Source organism: Xenopus laevis, chromosome 5L, assembly GCF_017654675.1.
Source record: "Xenopus laevis strain J_2021 chromosome 5L, Xenopus_laevis_v10.1, whole genome shotgun sequence".
In the NCBI taxonomy this organism is placed as follows: Eukaryota; Metazoa; Chordata; class Amphibia; order Anura; family Pipidae; genus Xenopus; species Xenopus laevis.
Window position 1 is genome coordinate 8,441,099 of NC_054379.1, and position 19,074 is coordinate 8,460,172.

General features: G+C 42.2%; 1 protein-coding gene across 1 annotated transcript in view; it reads left to right on the plus strand.

The window, feature by feature from the left end:
• The window catches only part of LOC108716087 (thyroid adenoma-associated protein homolog), a 285,703-nt gene that overhangs the window by 182,777 nt on the left and 83,852 nt on the right, over positions 1–19,074 (plus strand). Inside the window, exon 29 of the mRNA XM_041562504.1 lies at positions 459–627. Within this exon, the coding sequence (XP_041418438.1) occupies positions 459–627 (169 nt within the window). The remainder of the gene's footprint in view (positions 1–458; positions 628–19,074) is intronic.

Here is a 19,074-nt window from a genome sequence, read left to right on the forward strand (position 1 = left end):
TCCAAATAGGATAAGGACTTCTCCCATTGACTTATATACAACTTTGGCAGGGCTGAGATGCCGAATTTTTGGATTCTGACTTTTTCCATCCTCGGGGACTAATACTGTAAATCTCGAAAATTTGAGGGGTTTTTTCCACTAAAAATTCGGATTTTATAGTAAAAAAAAAAAAAAAAAAACTAGAATTTTTGGCATTCAGACTTTATTAAATAACCCCCCAAATGTTGCACCTAGGTGCACTCTTATGTAAATTGCAGTGCCTTATCCAGCATTTTAACACTTGAATACAACTTGGGCGTTTATGCAAATGCAGTTGGACAACTGTTCACACGGAAAATGTTGATGGAGAACACAATTTAGGAGTGTTCAGATGTTTCCTTTTTTTGAGAACACTTAAAGGTACAATTAAATGTTATGGAAAATATTATTGTATTATATGATTTTTTTTTTTTTTTCAGATGCGGGCACTCACCAGTTTACCGTTCACGAGAAATGGCTGCGCACGCTCTTGTTCCCTTTGTTATGACAAATGAAGTACCTCAGACTGCTCTGACCTTGCTAAACAGCCTTCCCGATTCCTCTGACCCTTGTGTACGGCAAAACCGTGTCCATGGAACCCTCCTACAGGTAATTTCTCAAGATGTTTCATTAAAAGATGTGTCAAGTGACTTTGTAACCACAAAGAACAATATCTTTTGGTTATATGGTCCCAAAACCATTCTGTAACTTTTGTGGGTTCATTCATATAGGGGGTCAACATTTCTGCTACACACGCCAATCAAATCCGCTTCTGGTTATTTTAACTTATTTATTATTACAAATTTGCTTCGCGGGAAAAAAAATGATTTTCACAAATTTTTCGGATTTTTCACTCGAAAACTCGGATTTCTTATGATTTATTGCACGAAAGCCATTGCACATCAAAAAATCTTTGGGATTTCTCCAATTGGCTTATATGCAACCTCGACAGGTCTGAGATGCTGGATTTTCTGATACAGACTTTTCCATCCTCAGGGTTTAATAAATTCCCCAAAAATTTGGGATTCTTTTAAAAGTCAGATTTTATAAAAAAAAAAATCACATTTTTCAGGATTTTTGCATTCAGAGTTTAGTAAATTACCCCACATAGTGTTTGGGAAGGGTGCAGCCCATGGGTGCATGACCTTGTGTCACATATGGCAAACCCAAACCCCAGGGGAGTGACTAAATTCCTGTCTAGGTGTTCACTTCTGTCTATATCAGCCACCTTTGGCTTTGGGCCTGGCCCTATGCTACTTGGGTCCTGCCAGTACTCACCGCCGGAGAATGCATTACTCTCACAGGGGCAGGCAAGGGTGCCAAACGTAAACTCTGGGGAAGGAGCCGGTAAGGAAGGAGCCGGATGTAGTCAGACAGGCCAAGTCAGAACCAGATAACAGGAGCAAAATTGTGAGGCAAACTCAAGGTCAGGAACAGGCCGGGTCAGAACCAGGAAATCACTCGGGGAACAGGAGCAAGTACTAGGAGTAATGGGAACAGCAATCACTCAGCACCTAGGACCAAGCACACTTGACCTACAACGGGCAGTGAGTCACTGTAGAGAAAGTATTAGTCAGTTATAACTAATGGCTAATACTGAGCACATATGGCCAGGTTAGCAACAGCTGAGCTCACCATGCCTACCAGGAATACAAGGATATCTATAACAGTGAACCAGGACCTTAGCTGTGTGCTTGTATAGGACAGTAGTATAACAACCTGCACAGCAACCTACAGGTCACAGGCTCAACTCCAGGCAGTATACTATAGCTTGCTATGTTTTCCAGGCATTGGGTTGAAGGCTGTTAGATCAAATAAACCCAATGTGGTCTACCATATCAGTAAAGTTGTCAAAGATCCAAACAAGTGAACCATATCCATGTGTGGCCACTTATAGAAGCAGCACTTAAAATGTCCGACACTGTTAGCACAGATGGGTCATAGAAAGCTCTTCAATAACTGGCTAAAAACCTAGGATGGGCTCACACACTATTTATCACGCTGTGTAAACATTGGAGAAAACATCACCAGTGATGTTGCCCATAGCAATCAATCAGCTTGGTTTGATGGATAACAATAGGTTCCTAGCCCTCTAATCACTAGGGTTACTGTGGATACCAACTTCACAATGATGTCTGTTTTGTAGGGCAAAAGCTCTGGTGTCCTCTCAAAACGTTAGCCCCATGCGAGATGCGTGTGTTCCTCTTTGCTCTAGGAGCTCACCAAGTAAGCGCAGCAAAGAAAAATGTTACCTCTATTACTTAACTGCAAATTAACATACCACACTGAGTGGGACCTGATTTCGTAATTCAAGAAAGAACTCTTTATGGCTGTTTTTTACTACTCCTGGAATCATTATTCCATCTAAACAGTCTACGTTTGCAAATAACTTTCCCTTTTGATCAAGCGGTGCTGCATTTTTTTTCTACCTGCGGTTTATTAGGACTCCTAGTACCCACCATGCACAAGAGTGAATACATCTGCAGTCCATCTGCCTTCCATCTCCAGCGTGTGGATTCCAGGCAGCACATCAACCAGGGCGTTTCCTAAACCTCTTTCTTCTTACTACTTTAGAGTCCTGTTAGTTTTCTTAGCCAACCAGCCTAGTGCCGATGTTGGAGAGAGGGCGATAGAGTCTTGGGGGATATTGTGAAGGCTGCAAGTCATTGAGAGTCAACCTCTTATTTGGGAACAATGTGTCTGCAATAAGCATCCCTGAAAGCTTGCTTTATAACCCCACTTAGTACTCCTATAAACATCATTTTACGCCATTGCCTTCTAAGAGACGGCACAAAACCAGCCTCTTTCTTTCAGCAGATGTTATTGAAACGTAAGCGTGACGCTGGCATTTGTTGTATTTTTGCAGTATTACTGAGCATCGTTACCAGCGCTGAAGAGCATGCTGGATTTTAAGGCAAGCTGGGCTGCTTTATGGCAAGTTGTCATGTTCTTGCTGTGTTTGACTGTGTGTTTGTGCCACCACTTATCTGTACACCGCTGTAATCAAAGGAAAACCACCCAGAGAAGTTATTGGGCCCGTGCATCAATCTTATTATTAGGCCCCTAGAAATGTGTTACCCAGATGGCAGCCCGTTACTGTGCAACTGCTTGGCATGACTAGTGATGTGCAGTTTAATATTTTTCGTTTGGAATGTTGGCGTATTTAGTTCTGACTACATAAATGTGATTTACAGGGTGTATCTGTCTGTGTCTAACAAAGGGGCTAAGCATTTTGGTTAAAGAATAGTCCCATGGTGCAGTTTCAGAAGAACAAATCCCTCTTTGTATATGGCCTTAAAATGTATTTTGTTTTTTTAGGCTAGATGGGTTTCCTGATGTTTTGTCCAAGTGGATAATGGGGGGGATGTTCATTTTTCTGGTCAAACAATACCAGATATTTCCCCGCATGCCAAGTGGTTGTTCTGACAGGCAAGGGAGTTCATGCCCCTGACTCGACTCGACAAGTTATTTGTGTGCATGATCTGTGCCAAGGGTGTAGCAGAAATGTTCTGTACAATGTATGCCAACATGAGCACAATCTGTATGTCAGAGCTCACCGAATTGTTCATTAATGGATGTTAGAAAGTATCGTCTACAATTGCAAATATTATCCTATAGCGGTGGTTCCCTCTTACCGAGGCCCAGAATGAATTCCAGGGTGAGATTTGGGTGACTAGAGCATAGTAGTCTGGTCACTTACAGCATCCAATCAGCAGCTAGCATTTACTGGTCACCCATATGGTTGCTATGGGTTACTAGACCTGGTGTAGTCTTTGTGACTTTAGCCCATATGTGCAGTACAGGCCAATTACTACTCCTGAGGGAAGAGTGCTATGTCCCACTGCTGAGATCCCAACAGGGCTGGACTCGAAGTAAAAAGCAGCCCTGACAAAAAAATAATCAAAGCAGCCTACATATAAATGTGCGTCTTTGGTGGCCAACACCCCCCCTTCAAGTTAAAAAAAAACATTGCTGGCCAACTCCCCCCCCCCCCAAGTTAAAAAAACCATTGGTGGCCATTAAAATTAGGGAAAAAAGAGCACAAACAAAAAAACATTGGTGTTCAGCCCCCCCCATAAAAGCAAAAAATTAAAATAAAACATTGGTGGCCAGTGATTTATAAAAAATAAAAAATGAAAAGCATATTGCATTGGTGTTCAATGGAAATTTCCTTTAAAATTTGGCAGGCGGTCTACTTCCTCCTAGACAACAGCAGCTTCTTTGTTCTCGTCTGCGGCTTTTTCTTTGGCTTCCATTTCGCGGCTTCAGCTTCCTTCAGCTTCCCCGGCCCACTTTACCATAAATGGGGCGGCCCACTGGTCATTTGCCCGAACTGACAGATTAGCAGTCGGAGCCTGGTTCCTGACCTTTTTACCCATGAGCAACATTCAAATGTTAAAAGAGTTGGGGAGCAACACCAACATGAAAAAAGTTCCTGGGGCGGCGCCATATAAAGAATACGATTGGCTATTCACATGTCCATTGGCAGCCTACAAGAGGCTCGGTTTAGCCTCCAAGCCAGGAATTCAAATATAAGAACCTTCTTTGAGGCCACTGGGAGCAACATCCACAGGGTTGGGGAGCATCTTGTTGCTCTTGAGCCAAGGGTTGGGTATCACTGCCTTAAATAAATGGGGTCTATGCGTTTCTTTACATCAAATTATTCTTCCTGTTTGGCTTCATCCAAAATGTTGATCATTACTGACATCTGCCATACATTCAACAGAGGAATCCAGATGTAAACATTTTACATCTCTTTAGACAGTGAAAAACTGTATTTATCCATATATTTAACTTTGTTGGGCATTTTGACTCGCTGATCTCAATCGACTTGTTTAGGCAACCAGTACAAGATGGCTGAACACAGTCGATCTGATAAGACTGCAATAAAACCCAGGGGGAGTGAGGTTGGTTATGTCCATGGACAGGAATTATGTTCTGATTTTAAGTGTTACTGGGCTAAAATTAGCATTTGCAGACAGCCCTTTGGTTGCAAAACAGATGCTTGATGGTGTTTTAAAGGGAACAGATCATCGTCTACTCTATACGCAGGTTTGACAATGAAAGCCAGGCTTCTATCATAGTTTAACATTATCGTTCCGTCGAGTATCCTACTGAACATTTTAAGTAAAAGCATCAAGTTTCCAAACTAGGAGGCCGTGAGTTCTACACAAATGCCACCACGAAAATGTGATCTTTCATTTCCTTCAAAACAAACACTCCGCCCCTAGCCTAGAAATACAATCGTTAAATAACCCAATGGTATTTCTTCATTTTGGTACATTAAAGGACCCAGTTCGAGTAGCGTTACAGATGCTGATTCTGTGGTCGGCCATGGGTTATTCTTAGTTTAGGAAACCTGAAAGGAGAGCTTTTCTGCACCCTTTGATCTGGGTTAGCATGTGTAGGCCCGGGGAATGTTGGAGCATTCCTTCTCTTAGGCTTATTGCTTGATAAATGGATGCAGGGGAGTATCTAAATGTGAAGGCACACAACGTGCAAAGACTTTGTTACTACAAATAAACTCCAAACTGGTTCATTAAAAAAAAGTTAAAGGTGTACTAACTAAAATACCATTCACCACTTGCTTAGGGGAATCAATATGATAGAGAGAAGCTAGGCAAGTAACTTAGAGAAGTCAAGTAAACAAAGAAAGGGGGAACTAAAATGACATTTCTTCAGATAATGAGAAATGACGTCTGTGTCCCTCGATGGCTGAATAAACATTTATATACTTGACATAAATTCATATTAGGGAGGATACCTTGAAGGAAAGATGAAGTTGTTTGGGACCTTGAAGGAAATGGAGCGAATAGAAGTAGAATTCTTAATTGTCCTTATTGAATGACCTGAGGGTGGAAGGGGTAGAGCTTTCATAAAGGGTCCCATGGTCCTGCAAATGATCGGGCTCCGAAAACCTTTAGTTGTAAGAAGACTGGGGCAAAGTAGGTTTATTAGGGCAAGATGATCGAAGCAAGGCAAAATGGAGACAGTAGGGCAACTTTTTAGTCTTGCCCAATTTAGCACCCTTTCGTTGTTGTTGAAGTAGAACTTTAGCAGCTATAGGTTGTACAGTGATTAGATAAATTAATTTGCCCCTGGGTTTCACAGCTATTTTGCCCTAAAAGAGCCATGAAATACACGGGTCCCCCCTATTCTCTAATCTTAATTTATTAATTAATTGCTTGCTGCTCAGGTACCAAGGATTGAACTTCTCCCCTGGATCTTCTAAGCGTAGCATTACACGGACGATTTCCGTGTGCTTCTGTCGGATCCGACGCTGGCCGACAAAACGCCCAAGTCGGGCGCGACACGTTGCGTCTGCATCTGAAAGTCGTGTAGCATCGTACAAACGCTGCAACACCATCCGACTTTTGTATTACTTACCTTGTTTCCCGTCGCATCCAACTTGACGCAGACGTTTTGTGACCCAGTGTCGGATCTGAACGTGCATAAGGCCGCTTATTCTAAAGCTCCGGCTTTTTCTCCCTTGCTTGATTTGGAACTGTGCCGGGGCACTGAAAAGTGATCCTTCAAAAAGGCAGAGATTAATCTTGTGTACCATCTAACCATTCAGGAAAATTAGTATTCAGTAACCTTTCAGAGTCCCAACCTTCTCGACCAGGAACTCTAAAAACATCTTTTGTCCTTGATCAAGTGGCGCATTCGCTGGGACTGAATGCAACGAGCTGTAATACAAAACAGGTGCAGCTATGATAACATTGCTACACACACCCTAATAAAAAGCTTTCTGGAATTCATGTGAGCAGCACACGGGCTGGAGGTGCAATTGGTAGAAAAATAAGTCATACTCAGAAGCCTGGGTCTCCACTGTCTTGTTAGATATCAGAGGCAATAAAGCTCCAGGTGCTTGGAAGTCTACTGGGGTAATGGGGAAACTATTTTATCTGCAATAAGTGGGTATTTGCGTTAATCTCCCCTTTAAATCCATCTCTTCTTAGGGTGCAAGTTCCAGTGCAAGTTCCAGTGCAAGTTTCAGTGCAACGTGGTGTTGGACATAGTGGGACATATGTAAATGACTGGGTCTGTCTCTTTGCCCATTAGTTCCAGTTGAAATCTCAGGAGGAATCTGTAAACATGAGCAGGGGAACATACTTAGTACTACTAACGGCTCTGACAAGTGCTAATTAAGAGAATTGATTTGCGCTCAGCAAAAGCTCCATTGCTCTCTGGGGATATGGCGAGTCCTAATAGAGACCATTTGGAAAAACAGCGGATCTGTGACTTACTATTAGGGAAGAAAAGAATGACTTGAACACGGGCCAAGCACATCAACAGGACCCCCGCCGCCGCGCAGTTCAGAGAGCAGCACTTGCCACCACTAAGGTTTTTAGTGCTTTGTTTGGATTTTAGGCAGCAAATGTTCCAATTCAATGTTAAAATACACATTGCTGTTGATTTAACTTGCTAAATGTCTATTTCCTTTCTCAGTCGTCAATATATTTCTTTTTTTTTTTCCCCCTCAGTGACCATTCAGAAGTTAAAGGGGTAATGTTTTCCCTAAATGGACCTTTTTTGAAATACTTCCTTTTAATTCTCTGCAGTGGGAATAATTGCTGCGAAATGTTCCCAATTACAAGTGATAAAACGGCTGCAGCGTCTCAGTCTCCGGCCAATTAATTAGGATCTTTGACCACAGAGGTCTGAATAGTCAGGTTGATATTACGGCCACGCTAACTTGAGTGAATCCTTTGGGCGATGCTACTCCCAGTTGTCTATATGTCAGTACAGGTATGGGATCCGTTATCTGGAAACCCATTATCTAGAAAGCTCCGAATTACAGAAAGGCAGTCTCCCATTTACTCCATTTTTTTCCAAATAATTAACATTTTTTAAAACGATTTCCTTTTTCTGTGTAATAATAAAACAGTCGCTTGTACTTGATCCCAACTAAGATATAATTAATCCTTATTGGAGGCAAAACCAGCCTATTGGGTTTATTTCATGTTTATATGGTTTTCTAGTAGGCTTAAGGTATGAAGATCCAAATTACGGACAGATCCATTATCCGGAAAACCCCAGGGCCCAGCCATTCTGGATAACGGGTCTCGTAGCTATATATGGATGTCTGGCCGTGCCTCTAGTAATCAGTACAGGTACGACATGTATAAACATGATGCTTCATCTATTTATTAAGCCATTACCTTCTCAACGTTTCTAGGGGCCTCCACTGACTACCGAAGAGAAGACCCTCTAAAACGGCAAGATACAATGGCCGACTTAATAAGTTAAGCCTCCGCATCGAGATGGGTTTATACAGCTCTTACTTGTATTGATTAATGCAATCCTTAAAGGACATGTAAATCCTAATAATGCTTACCAAGTACAGGGATAGGATCCACTATCCAGAAACCTATTATCCAGAAAGCTTCAAATTACGGAATGACCGTCTCCCATAGACTCAATTCCAGCCAAATATTTAATAAGTATTTCCTTTTTCTGCGTAATAATAAAACAGTCGCTTGTACTTGATCCCAACTAAGATATAATTAATCGTTATTATTATTAACATGTATTTATATAGCGCCAACATATTTCGCAAACAAATATATTGGAAAGAAAACCAGCCTATTTGGTGTATTTAATGTTTAAGTGATTTTCTAGACTTAAGGCATGAAGATCTAAATTACGGAAAGATCCATTATCCAGAAACCCCAGGTCCTTAGTATTCTGGATAACAGGTCCTGTACTTGTATATAGTTCCGTTCCCTCACCCAAACTGAACAGCGTTCCCCTACTGTTGCAAACAAATGCCACGTTTTTTGTCTTCTCCCTGGCAGACATTTTTTCCTCATACTATATCCTTTGCTAAAGGTGCATTACCATGGTAACCCGCGAGTTTAATAACCGTAAAGTCGTCTCTTAAAGTTACCAGGAACATCTTTTTGCCTGGGTGACTTGCTACGTGTTTATTGCTGAGCCTAACAGGGTCAGTGTCTAAAAGCAGTCTCTCTTCTAGGGATGCACCGAATCCACTTTTTTGGATTCGGCCAAACCCCCGAATCCTTCACGAAGGATTCGGCCGAATACCGAACCGAATCCGAACCCTAATTTGCATATGCAAATTAGGGGTGGGAAGGGGAAAACATTTTTTACTTCCTTGTTTTCTGACAAAAAGTCACGCAATTTTTGCCTCCCTGCCCCTAATTTGCACGTGCAAATTAGGATTTGGATTCGGTTCGGCCGGGCAGAAGGATTCGGCCGAATCCTGCTGAAAGAGGCCCAATCCTGGCTGAATCCCGAACCGAATCCTAGATTCGGTGCATCCCTACTTATCACACTGTGTAACTGTATTCTCATCTTATTCTGTTTTTGCGTTTGTTTCGGCCAACAGCCTAAATAACGGAAACAATAGCAATTTGGCCACTGTTGGGGGCAAATTTACTAACCTCGCTCACAGCGCAACACTTCGCCAGGCATAGATTCGCCAGGACAACGCTAATTCACTAAAATCCGAAGTTGCGTCCAGGACGCCAAACGCTGGCGAAGTTGCGCTAGCGTTGGCTAATTTGCATACGGCGGGAAATGATAAAGTTGAATGGACGTATATGTTGCAGCAAATACATTACATTACACAAGTCCAGGGAACCTTAATAAAGACAATAGAGTTGTTATATTGCCCTACACATGAGCCCACTGTATAGTTTATGTTCCATATGTTAGGAAATGGGGCAGCATCGCTAGTGCATTAAGCAATAACAATGGCTGCACCAGACGAGCCGAATTTCTGGGGTAGAATCCAGAAATTCAGCTCTTAAAGGGATACTGTCTTGGGAAAAAAATATTTTTTTCAAAACACATCAGTTAATAGTGCTGCTCCAAAATCCATGTCTCAGCAGAGCAAACAATTTTTTTTTAATTTTGAGAACTGACATGGGGCTAGACATATTGTCAGTTTCCCAGTTGCCCCCAGTCATGTGACTTCTGCTCTGATAAACTCACTTTTTACTGCTGTACTGCAAGTTGGAGTGATATCACCCCCCCCCAGCAGCCAAACAACAGAACAATGGGAAGGTAACCAGATAGCAGACCCCTAAAGGTACACGGGAAGATAAAGCCGCTGATATCGGTCATTTAGACCAATTTGACAGCTGATCTGCCCCATCGATATCTGGCCACCATATCGATCGGGAAGGTTCGATTTTTACCCGACCTACCCGTCGGAGCCCCTTGGCGTATCGTAATTCGATCGTCCGACCATACGGCTGAACGTTTGAATAACCCCCGATATAGCCATGCCGTTAGTGGTATATCGGGGAAAGATCCGCTCGTTTGTCGATGTCGCACAAGCTTTTGTAGGATGCTACAAAATCTGATGCCCCTAGGCTAGAATGTAAAGTCGGATCAGATAAGTCGGATGGAGTTTATACGTTTACATCCGACAGACAATATATTTCAATGAGGAAAAAACGTTTTTCTGACACACTCCGTTTTTATCTTGTCAGGTGAAGACGCAGCATGCATCATTCACATCCACGTCTTGTTGGATGGAAAATTTTAAATGTAGTTTTTGTATCAGTCCCATTATATTTTAACCCACAAGACAACATCCGACTTGTAGGATGCGTTTTGTCGATCCGACACCATCCTACAAAATCGCTTGTGGAGTTTAGCCCTAAGGGTAGGACTACACGAGCGTTTTGGCGCAATCCGACGCGCTGCGCAAAAAACGCAGGCGTCGCGTCGGATGCGACACCATCCAACTGCATTCACTTACCTTACTTCTGTCGCATCCGGCGTGACACCTGCGTTTTTTGCGCAGCGCGTCAGATCGCGCCGAAAATGCCCGTGTAGTCCTACTCTAAAGCAGCTGCTGTATCCTGTAAGCCGCTTTGCTAAATACCACATGCGTTTAATTAAGTGGAAATCAGAAACCCAGCACAGAAACAAAGTTCTGCAGCACAAACCAGGCCGGATCCATTAGGGCCGCGCTGATGATGACGTAAAGAGCCGAAACTGCCCTTGAGTTTACCTTGGACCCGGCAGCAGCCGTTAAATGGCGCAGTGAAAATGAATGGAAACCATTAACGTTGTTGTTTTAAGCTGACCTCATGCTGTGCCCGATGGGAAAGCTGGGGCTATAAAAAGCCTCATCTTTATGCAGAGCGAGAGAATGGACAGAGCCCTGGTGCTTCTCTGATAATCCACGACATTCATTTCCTCTCATTTCTTTCCTTTCTACGTGGCCTGATAAAGGGGCTGCTTGTGCCACAAACACAGGAGCCCAATGGACTTGCACATCAACTGCCATCTGTGCCTACTGCCAGGCCTTGCCAACAAAGGCCATTTAATGATGACAGTTCTGCAATTTATTTGATATTATGTATTCATTTCTATTGGCTGTAAGACTCTAGTATGAGTAATGAGTGCATCACTGTGGCAAATTTTCAAAATGGCCAGCATGGGCCCCTTCTTGCTAGGACAATCCAATAAGTCCACATGGACAAAACCTGGTGGGTCTCACTGGTCTTGGCACATCAGCTGGTGGTTCAGCACATTAGTGATGGCTGGTAATCTGCATGCAGCTTGGGGGTAGTGTTATGGGCCCTTGGCTGAGGGATTCCCCAGTCTGACACTTGGGGCTACAACTGGCATCTTCTGGTAAACAGATCACCATGCCCTGTGTTAGAAATCTAGCAAAGAAATGGCCATCACTTCAGTAGTGGTCCAGGTTTCCACATATGGACAGGGACAGTAACATTCAGCCTCAACTATATTTTATATTTTGGTATGTGAGAAAGCAGTTGCACACGGAAATAAGAAACTTCCTAAATGCGATCAATTAAATATTCTGCATAATTTTTGAAATAATCAAGTTTATCTTCACTATTCCTCTCTCGGCATCTGTTTCTCTTCATTCTCTCTTCATGCAGCAGTTGGGTGTCAGATATTCATTGACAGTCAGATCCAATATATCTTATAGGGGGGCTCCTTTCCGATGTATTAGAGCTCACTCAAATAACTGATTCCAGTACAAACAAAATGTAACAAAATAACTGCCTTTTGCACAAATCCTGCATGTAGAGAGACATGATGTCTGGTGAGTTTAATAGAGTGAGCTCTAATACATCTTCTAGGCAAAAGGAGCCCCCCTATAAGATATATTGGATGTAACTGTCAATGAATATCTGACACCCAACTGCTGCATGAAGACAGAATGAAGAGAAACAGATGCTGAGAGAGGAATAGTGACGATAAACTTGATTATTTCAGAAATGGTACAGAATATTTGATTGTATTTAGAAAATAAATTATTATTATATAAATATAATTATAAATAATAAATTATTATTATATAAATAATATTATAATATAATACATTTTCCTTTTTGCGATAGTTCCCCTATTAAAGGAGAGCTAAAGCTTAACAATGAAGAAGGGTAGAAATGCTGCACATTATGTATTGGGGTGCTGTACCAGCCCAAGACTTTTGGAGAAAAAAATGGGGTTTATTTTGTGAATGCAGAGTGCAAAGTGCAAAAACAGGTCCAACCTGTCATGTTTTCTGAGCTTAAACATTGAGCAGAGACCTGTATTCTCCTCATGAATACAGAGTTGCCTAAATTTGGCAGTACAGTATTCATGGGGGGGAGGTGTGAAGGTCATTCATGTTAAGGAGCGTTGGCCTAGTACTAGGGGAGCAGTATGGAGAGGGGTGCCTTCAACCTACTTTAGCTGCACTCTGCACCTAGAGCCTGATTTTAGACCAGTGTGTCGGTGCTGAGGGCAGCCAGACCCCAGATTCAAGTGTTTTTTTTTTTTATTTTTTATAATAAGTACTAAAGCTGGCCATAGACGCAAACATCCGATTCTACAAATCCTCGATTCGTACGATTTTCGGACCGTGTGTGGAGAGTCCCGACATTTTTCGTCCGGCGGAGATCGGTCGTTTGGTCGATCGGACAGGTTATAACATTTTCTGACGGCTGCCGATAATATCTCTGCGTGTATTGCCGATCATACGATTTTCAGTGGGAGACTGTCACCAGCTTTGTCAGACATAACTATCGTACGATTGCTGTCAGGGGCAGAACATCGGCTGATCTTTTCTTTTACTACTTTATTTGTAATGGTTAATGGCAGGTCAGGAGATGGGGAAGTCGGATCGTTTGAGGATTCGAACGATCGGATCTTTGCATCTATGGCCCTTTAGTGCTCGAGTACTTGCATCCAGGATCATAAATTGATGACCCCTAATATGTTCTTTGTCATTTTGTCCACCTCCCCCTGATGGGACCCTTCTGAGTGGTCATGAGAGATCCCAACCTAGAGTAATGCACCACATCGGGCCCCCATTGTGCTTTCTTTCTTTCTTTTTTTTTCAAAATGAATCAGTTAATAGTGCTGCTCCAGCAGAATTCTGCACTGAAATCCATTTCTCAAAAGAGCAAACAGATTTTTTTATATTCAATTTTGAAATCTGACATGGGGCTAGACATATTGTCAATTTCCCAGCTGCCCCATGTCATGTGACTTGTGCCTGCACTTCAGGAGAGAAATGCTTTCTGGCAGGCTGCTGTTTTTCCTTCTTAATGTAACTGAATGTGTCTCAGTGGGACATGGGTTTTTACTATTGAGTGTTGTTCTTAGATCTACCAGGTAGCTGTTATCTTGTGTTAGGGAGCTGTTATCTGGTTACCTTCCCATTGTTCTGTTGTTTGGCTACTGGGGGGGGGGGGTGATATCACTCCAACTTGCAGTAAAGAGTGACTGAAGTTTATCAGAGCACAAGTCACATGACTTGGGGCAGCTGGGAAATTGACAATATGTCTAGCCCCATGTCAGATTTCAAAATTGAATATAAAAAAATCTGTTTGCTCTTTTGAGAAATGGATTTCAGTGCAGAATTCTGCTGGAGCAGCACTATTAACTGATTCATTTTGAGAAAAAAATGTTTTTTCCCATGACAGTATCACTTTAATATCTTTTTGTCTTCCCATTCTTTCACAGAAAGAGATTGTGGGCAAAACTCTAAGAAATAAGTTTATAGGGTATAATTGCAAAAAAAAAAAAAAAAAAAGCGTGGGAAGAATATGAGTGAGCCCCAAGCTGCCCTTTCACTTGGAGTGTTTAGTTTGCCCTGAGATACCAATATGTTGGGTAACCCCCCCCCCCGCCCATCTGCACAGTCCTTAGAAATGGGAGTTCCATTCGAGACGCCGGGGCTCTGTCTCTGAGAGACAGCTTCTGCATGTGCTGACTGTGGTTATGTGACATTTAAACTAATGAACCGTGGCTTTGCTTTCCTTTAATTGATTCTTTTTGAAGTTAATTTCACTGAACTGTTAGATGAAAAAGAATGTTATACGTAAGCAAAATCTAATCTGACATGATAGCTACTCAGCATCATAAACACCGACTATCCCCTTCCCCCTTCTGCACCAAAACCTCATAGTTTCCCTCCCTGAAAGGTACCTGGACCTCTTGTACCGACACTGAATCTTCAGATTTGTGCAGCAGGTTTGTGGCCACCATCTTTGGCCTCATCAGGTCCAGTTTGTGGCTCTCAGGCAGGAGCATGTGTGGTGGAAGGGGATATGGTCCTGGCATTCACGGCATGTACTCTTGGTTGGGATCTATGTATATGAACCAAAAACAGAGTAGTGAAGACAATAATGTGATAATGTGTTTTGGGTAGGGACAACCGTGTCTTTTTTGGAGAGGTGGGGAAGTTTCTCCTTTTAAGGGCCACTCTACATCTAAATACCCTTGCAGAATTGTCCTTAGTACATTAGAATAACTGTGCCAGCATAGCTTAATGGTGTCTCACTGTCGGGGCTATAAGAAAACTTTGGAAGTTATTCCTTCTATGGAGAGTTCCATTTACAGTACTGTTTAGCTGGCCACACCCCCCTTTTCTTATTTTTTAAAGGGGTAGTTCACCTATAAGTTAACTGTTTGCTTCACTTATATATAAAGCCAGAAAGTAAGACAGTGATATGGTTGGATGTGGCCTTAAGAGATTTGGATGCCGCCCAATTGTATTATGGGTTGTGTGAACGTCTTGACCTTGCCCTTGAATAATAACGAATTGTCCCACTGCATGGAAAGGGTAGCGCCTCACTGCTCTAAAATATAAGGATGTTAGAAGTCACCTTGGATATCCCTGACCTGTATACAACACCCAGCCATATACACTACAATGGCAGTATGTTATTCACTATATGAAATGAATACAAAGCTATCAGTTCCTCTACAGAACACCGGGGCTTTGAAATCCTTTCTCTACCAATGAAATGGCTTCTAAAATCCAGCCCATGCACTTTGACTTTACTTTGATGTTTATGACCAGTGACAGCAGCCCATCAATTTAAGTGGGGTGAGGGTCAGACTGCAGGTTCAGAGGAGAGTGCCCTCACTCTGACAGTGTTTTGGATTTCAGATATAAGGCTGCAAAGGGCCAGGCTTGGAGACCCATCCATGACCAGTGCCAGCATTCCTTTTCTAGTTGTGTTATCTTAGCTGGACCTATTCAATGTTTATAGCTAATCTGAAGCCCAGTCCTAAAAGTACTGCTTGGCTATGTGACTGTCAAGGGCAACATGGTCCTCCCAACTGGAGTACCAAATATACCACCTTCTGACCCAGGTGCCATTAGCTAAAAGGTTACCATACATGGGATGATCCTCAAAGATACTTAGCCAATCATTCAGTGGGCTGAATGGACATATACCATACACGGGTCCATCATGGTATTCCCACCTCTCTATTATCATTTTTAAGGCAGATATTCTGAATGATAGTACCCTTGCAGTCATGATGCATTGGCAGATAAGATCTTCTAACCTGTTTGTGCACCTCAAACCCTACTTGCCAGCTGCACCCTGATGGGAAGATAAATACATGGGGTTTGCTTCCCACTATCGTTACCCACTGGATTTGTAGGGCAGCATTTTAAACATGTTACCACCAGGAAGGTGTAAGATGGTGGCAAGAAGAACCTAGTGATAGCTTATTGAGTTCTGACGACTGCATGAATTTAGATCAGATAAAGGAGCGAGAAAGGCAAACGTCATTACTGTTCAAGCTATATCTTTCACAGTAGAGGGTTTCCTTCCTATGTACCTTAGCTGCCCAGAATCAGATATGAATAATTACAGCTGAAAAAAAGAAATGCTATTTAATCGCAAAGAATTTGCCTGAAAAGGTCAAATCAACCAAATCCGTCAGTGGAAGGAAGTTTAAGATTTATAGGCACATCTGTTTCCAATACACAGAAAATTAAAAATTCAGGAACAAATGTTTGGGAATCTGCTGTCGATTACTGATAGAATCTTATTATCTTGTGCAAAGCTACATATTTTGAGGCAGAGTTATATTGGGTTTTTAGGCATGATAGGTCCCTAAGTTTAGGGCAAGTGGTAGGGGAATAGCCATGGAGACAGCAGAAAAGTCCGCAGATAACTTTTCATTGGTGTCAGACCATGAGCCACTTTCAAATATAAAAAAAAGAGTTGGGAAGCAACTTGTGGACTGATTGCCCCTATGTGGACTGGCAGCTTGGAGGAGGATTCTTTGGCAGCAAAACTTGTTTTTATGTAACCAAAACTTGCCGCCAAACCTGGAATTCAAAAATAAGCACCTGGGTTAAGGCCACTTGGAGCAACATCCAAGGGGTTGGTGAGTGTCCTATTGCTCACGAGCCAATGGTTGGGGATCACTGCTCTGGAGACAAAATGTCCCATCACTTTTGCCTGCCTTCATTGACCTTTGTTGCTTCTCTCTATTTTCAGGACAGTAACTCAGAAATCAGAGTTAGGCCGATTCAAAATGGTCTTTTCTAATTTGATCACATTATTTCAGTTTACCATTTGAATCTCATGGAATCAAATTTTCACCAGCAGAGAAGAAAAGGGCCCAGGTGCACTGCCCTGAGCTTCAGGAGCGGATGAACAGTATTTCAGTTTAGGGGGCAAATTCACTAAGCGCAGAAGCGCCTAACGCTAGCGTCAATTCGCTAGCGTTGGTCATTTTCTTTACTTCGCAAATTCACTAACAAACGCTGGCGTACATTCGCTAGTGTTACTTCGCACCCTTCCGCCTGGCGAATTTGCGCAACGGACGTAACTACGCAAATTCACTAACGCGCGCATTGTACTGAACGCTACCTTTTACGCTAGACTTCCTTCGCCACCTCAGACCAGGCGAAGCGCAATAGAGTCCTTTTTTCTGTATTATTGGTGATAGGCTGGTCCCAAAAAACGCTGGCGTTTTTTCTATATTAATGGTGATAGGCTGAAAAAGATCGAAAATTTTATTGGGGCTCCCCTCCTTCCCCCCTACATTTCCTAACTCATCTCACCTTAACTATACAGTGGACACATGTGTAGGGCAAAATAAAAAATTTTATTTGATGTTTTGAAGGTTTCCCAGGCATTTGTAGTGATTGTACGTATTCCTCCATTGAAATTTGAATTTGGCGCTGTATGCAAATTAACCATCGCTAGCGTAACTTCGCTTCGCTTAGCGAATCAACTCTAGCGCAACTTCGCAACCTTACGCTACTCCTGAGTGCAACTTCGGATTTTATTGAATTTGCGGAGCGCTAGCGAAACTACGCCTGGCGAAGTGCGGCGAAGTTACGCCTGGCACAACTACGAATCTTAGTGAATTTGCCCCTAGGAGCCAATTTAATTTACAAGCCTGGTTTGAGTTGTTCTCTTGGAGTGCCTGCTGCCGCCTTCAAATGGTTGAATTATTTCCCATTACAAACCCCAACATTTTTATGATTTGATCCAGAGCAAAAGGGTGGCCATACACATGAGATCTCCAAATGAGCAGATTTGTCCCCAGTATCCCGGTTGCAGTGGGTGATATTGGGTTGCTCTGTTTGGCCCTGGGGCGATACATGGGCTGCTAAGCTGACAACGTGTTCCTTTGGCAGCTTTTTATCGCCCTATGTATGGCCACCTTTAGTCTTGCCCTAGTGTTGACATTGCCGTTAAGCCAGGGTATGATGGTGTTCAAACATCTTGAAGAACTTGAGCTCCTAGAAGACTTTGGTACAGCTGAAAACCAATTGATTCACAAGCATCTGCAAGAACAATTTAGCCTATACTTCAAGTTTTGTTTCACTTTTTTTTTTTTTTATATTTATATGGAGATAATGGCTTTATTAGTATCGTATATCTGTCATTCGATAAAACAGCATTTTACCTAATGGAAAGTCCCTATTTTGAAAGGTTTGATACTGAATACCACCTATCACAGCATAAATTACATGTAATAAATACTTAAACAGACCATTTAATCTGACATCTCTGCCTTTTCTGTGGCAAAGGAAAACAAGCATGGAAGGAATAATGCCTTTCCCCTGCTCCCACGGCGTTTAATTATACATAGAGGAACGTATTGTGCTGAAACGTAATCCTGTTCTAAGCCCAGCTGTGAGCAATATGTATGTACTAGTGTCCTACTGCTCCCACTGATGCATGAGTGGGAACCTTACTGCACTGATTAAAAATCCTTTTGTCTCCGAGCAAGGGTGGAGGTAATGAATAGAGGGGTCTAGGCAATGGAAACGGACCCTAAAAAATGCTACTTGACTGCATTATGCTGGTTGCATGATTCCTAAAAATCACATTAAAAAAATCAGTAAACTGCTTCATTTGCAATGGAAAAATAATAAGTTTTAAATGTGTCCAGCACCTATTGGTATTCTGCATCCTTGACTGCTAATTTGGTAGATTTTAAAGATACACTTAAACCCCCACCAGTGTGTTCTTTTATCTATGTGTCCTCATTTCTTAAATAATTATGACTTACTGGCTGTAAAATAAGTTGCCCATTATATTCCGTAGCTAATCACTTTAACACTGCTCCTTACCCAAAAGTTTGTTTGGAAAAAAAAAAAACAGATGTCTTGTTCAGGTCAACCATTCACTCTTAAGGTGGCCATAGACGCACAGATAATATCGTACGAAACGAATTTTCATCCGATATTCGTTGCGTGTATGGTGGAAAAAGAGCCGACCAATATTGGCAGAAGACTTGGATATCGGTCGGCTCGTCGATCGGGCTGGACGGAAAATTTTG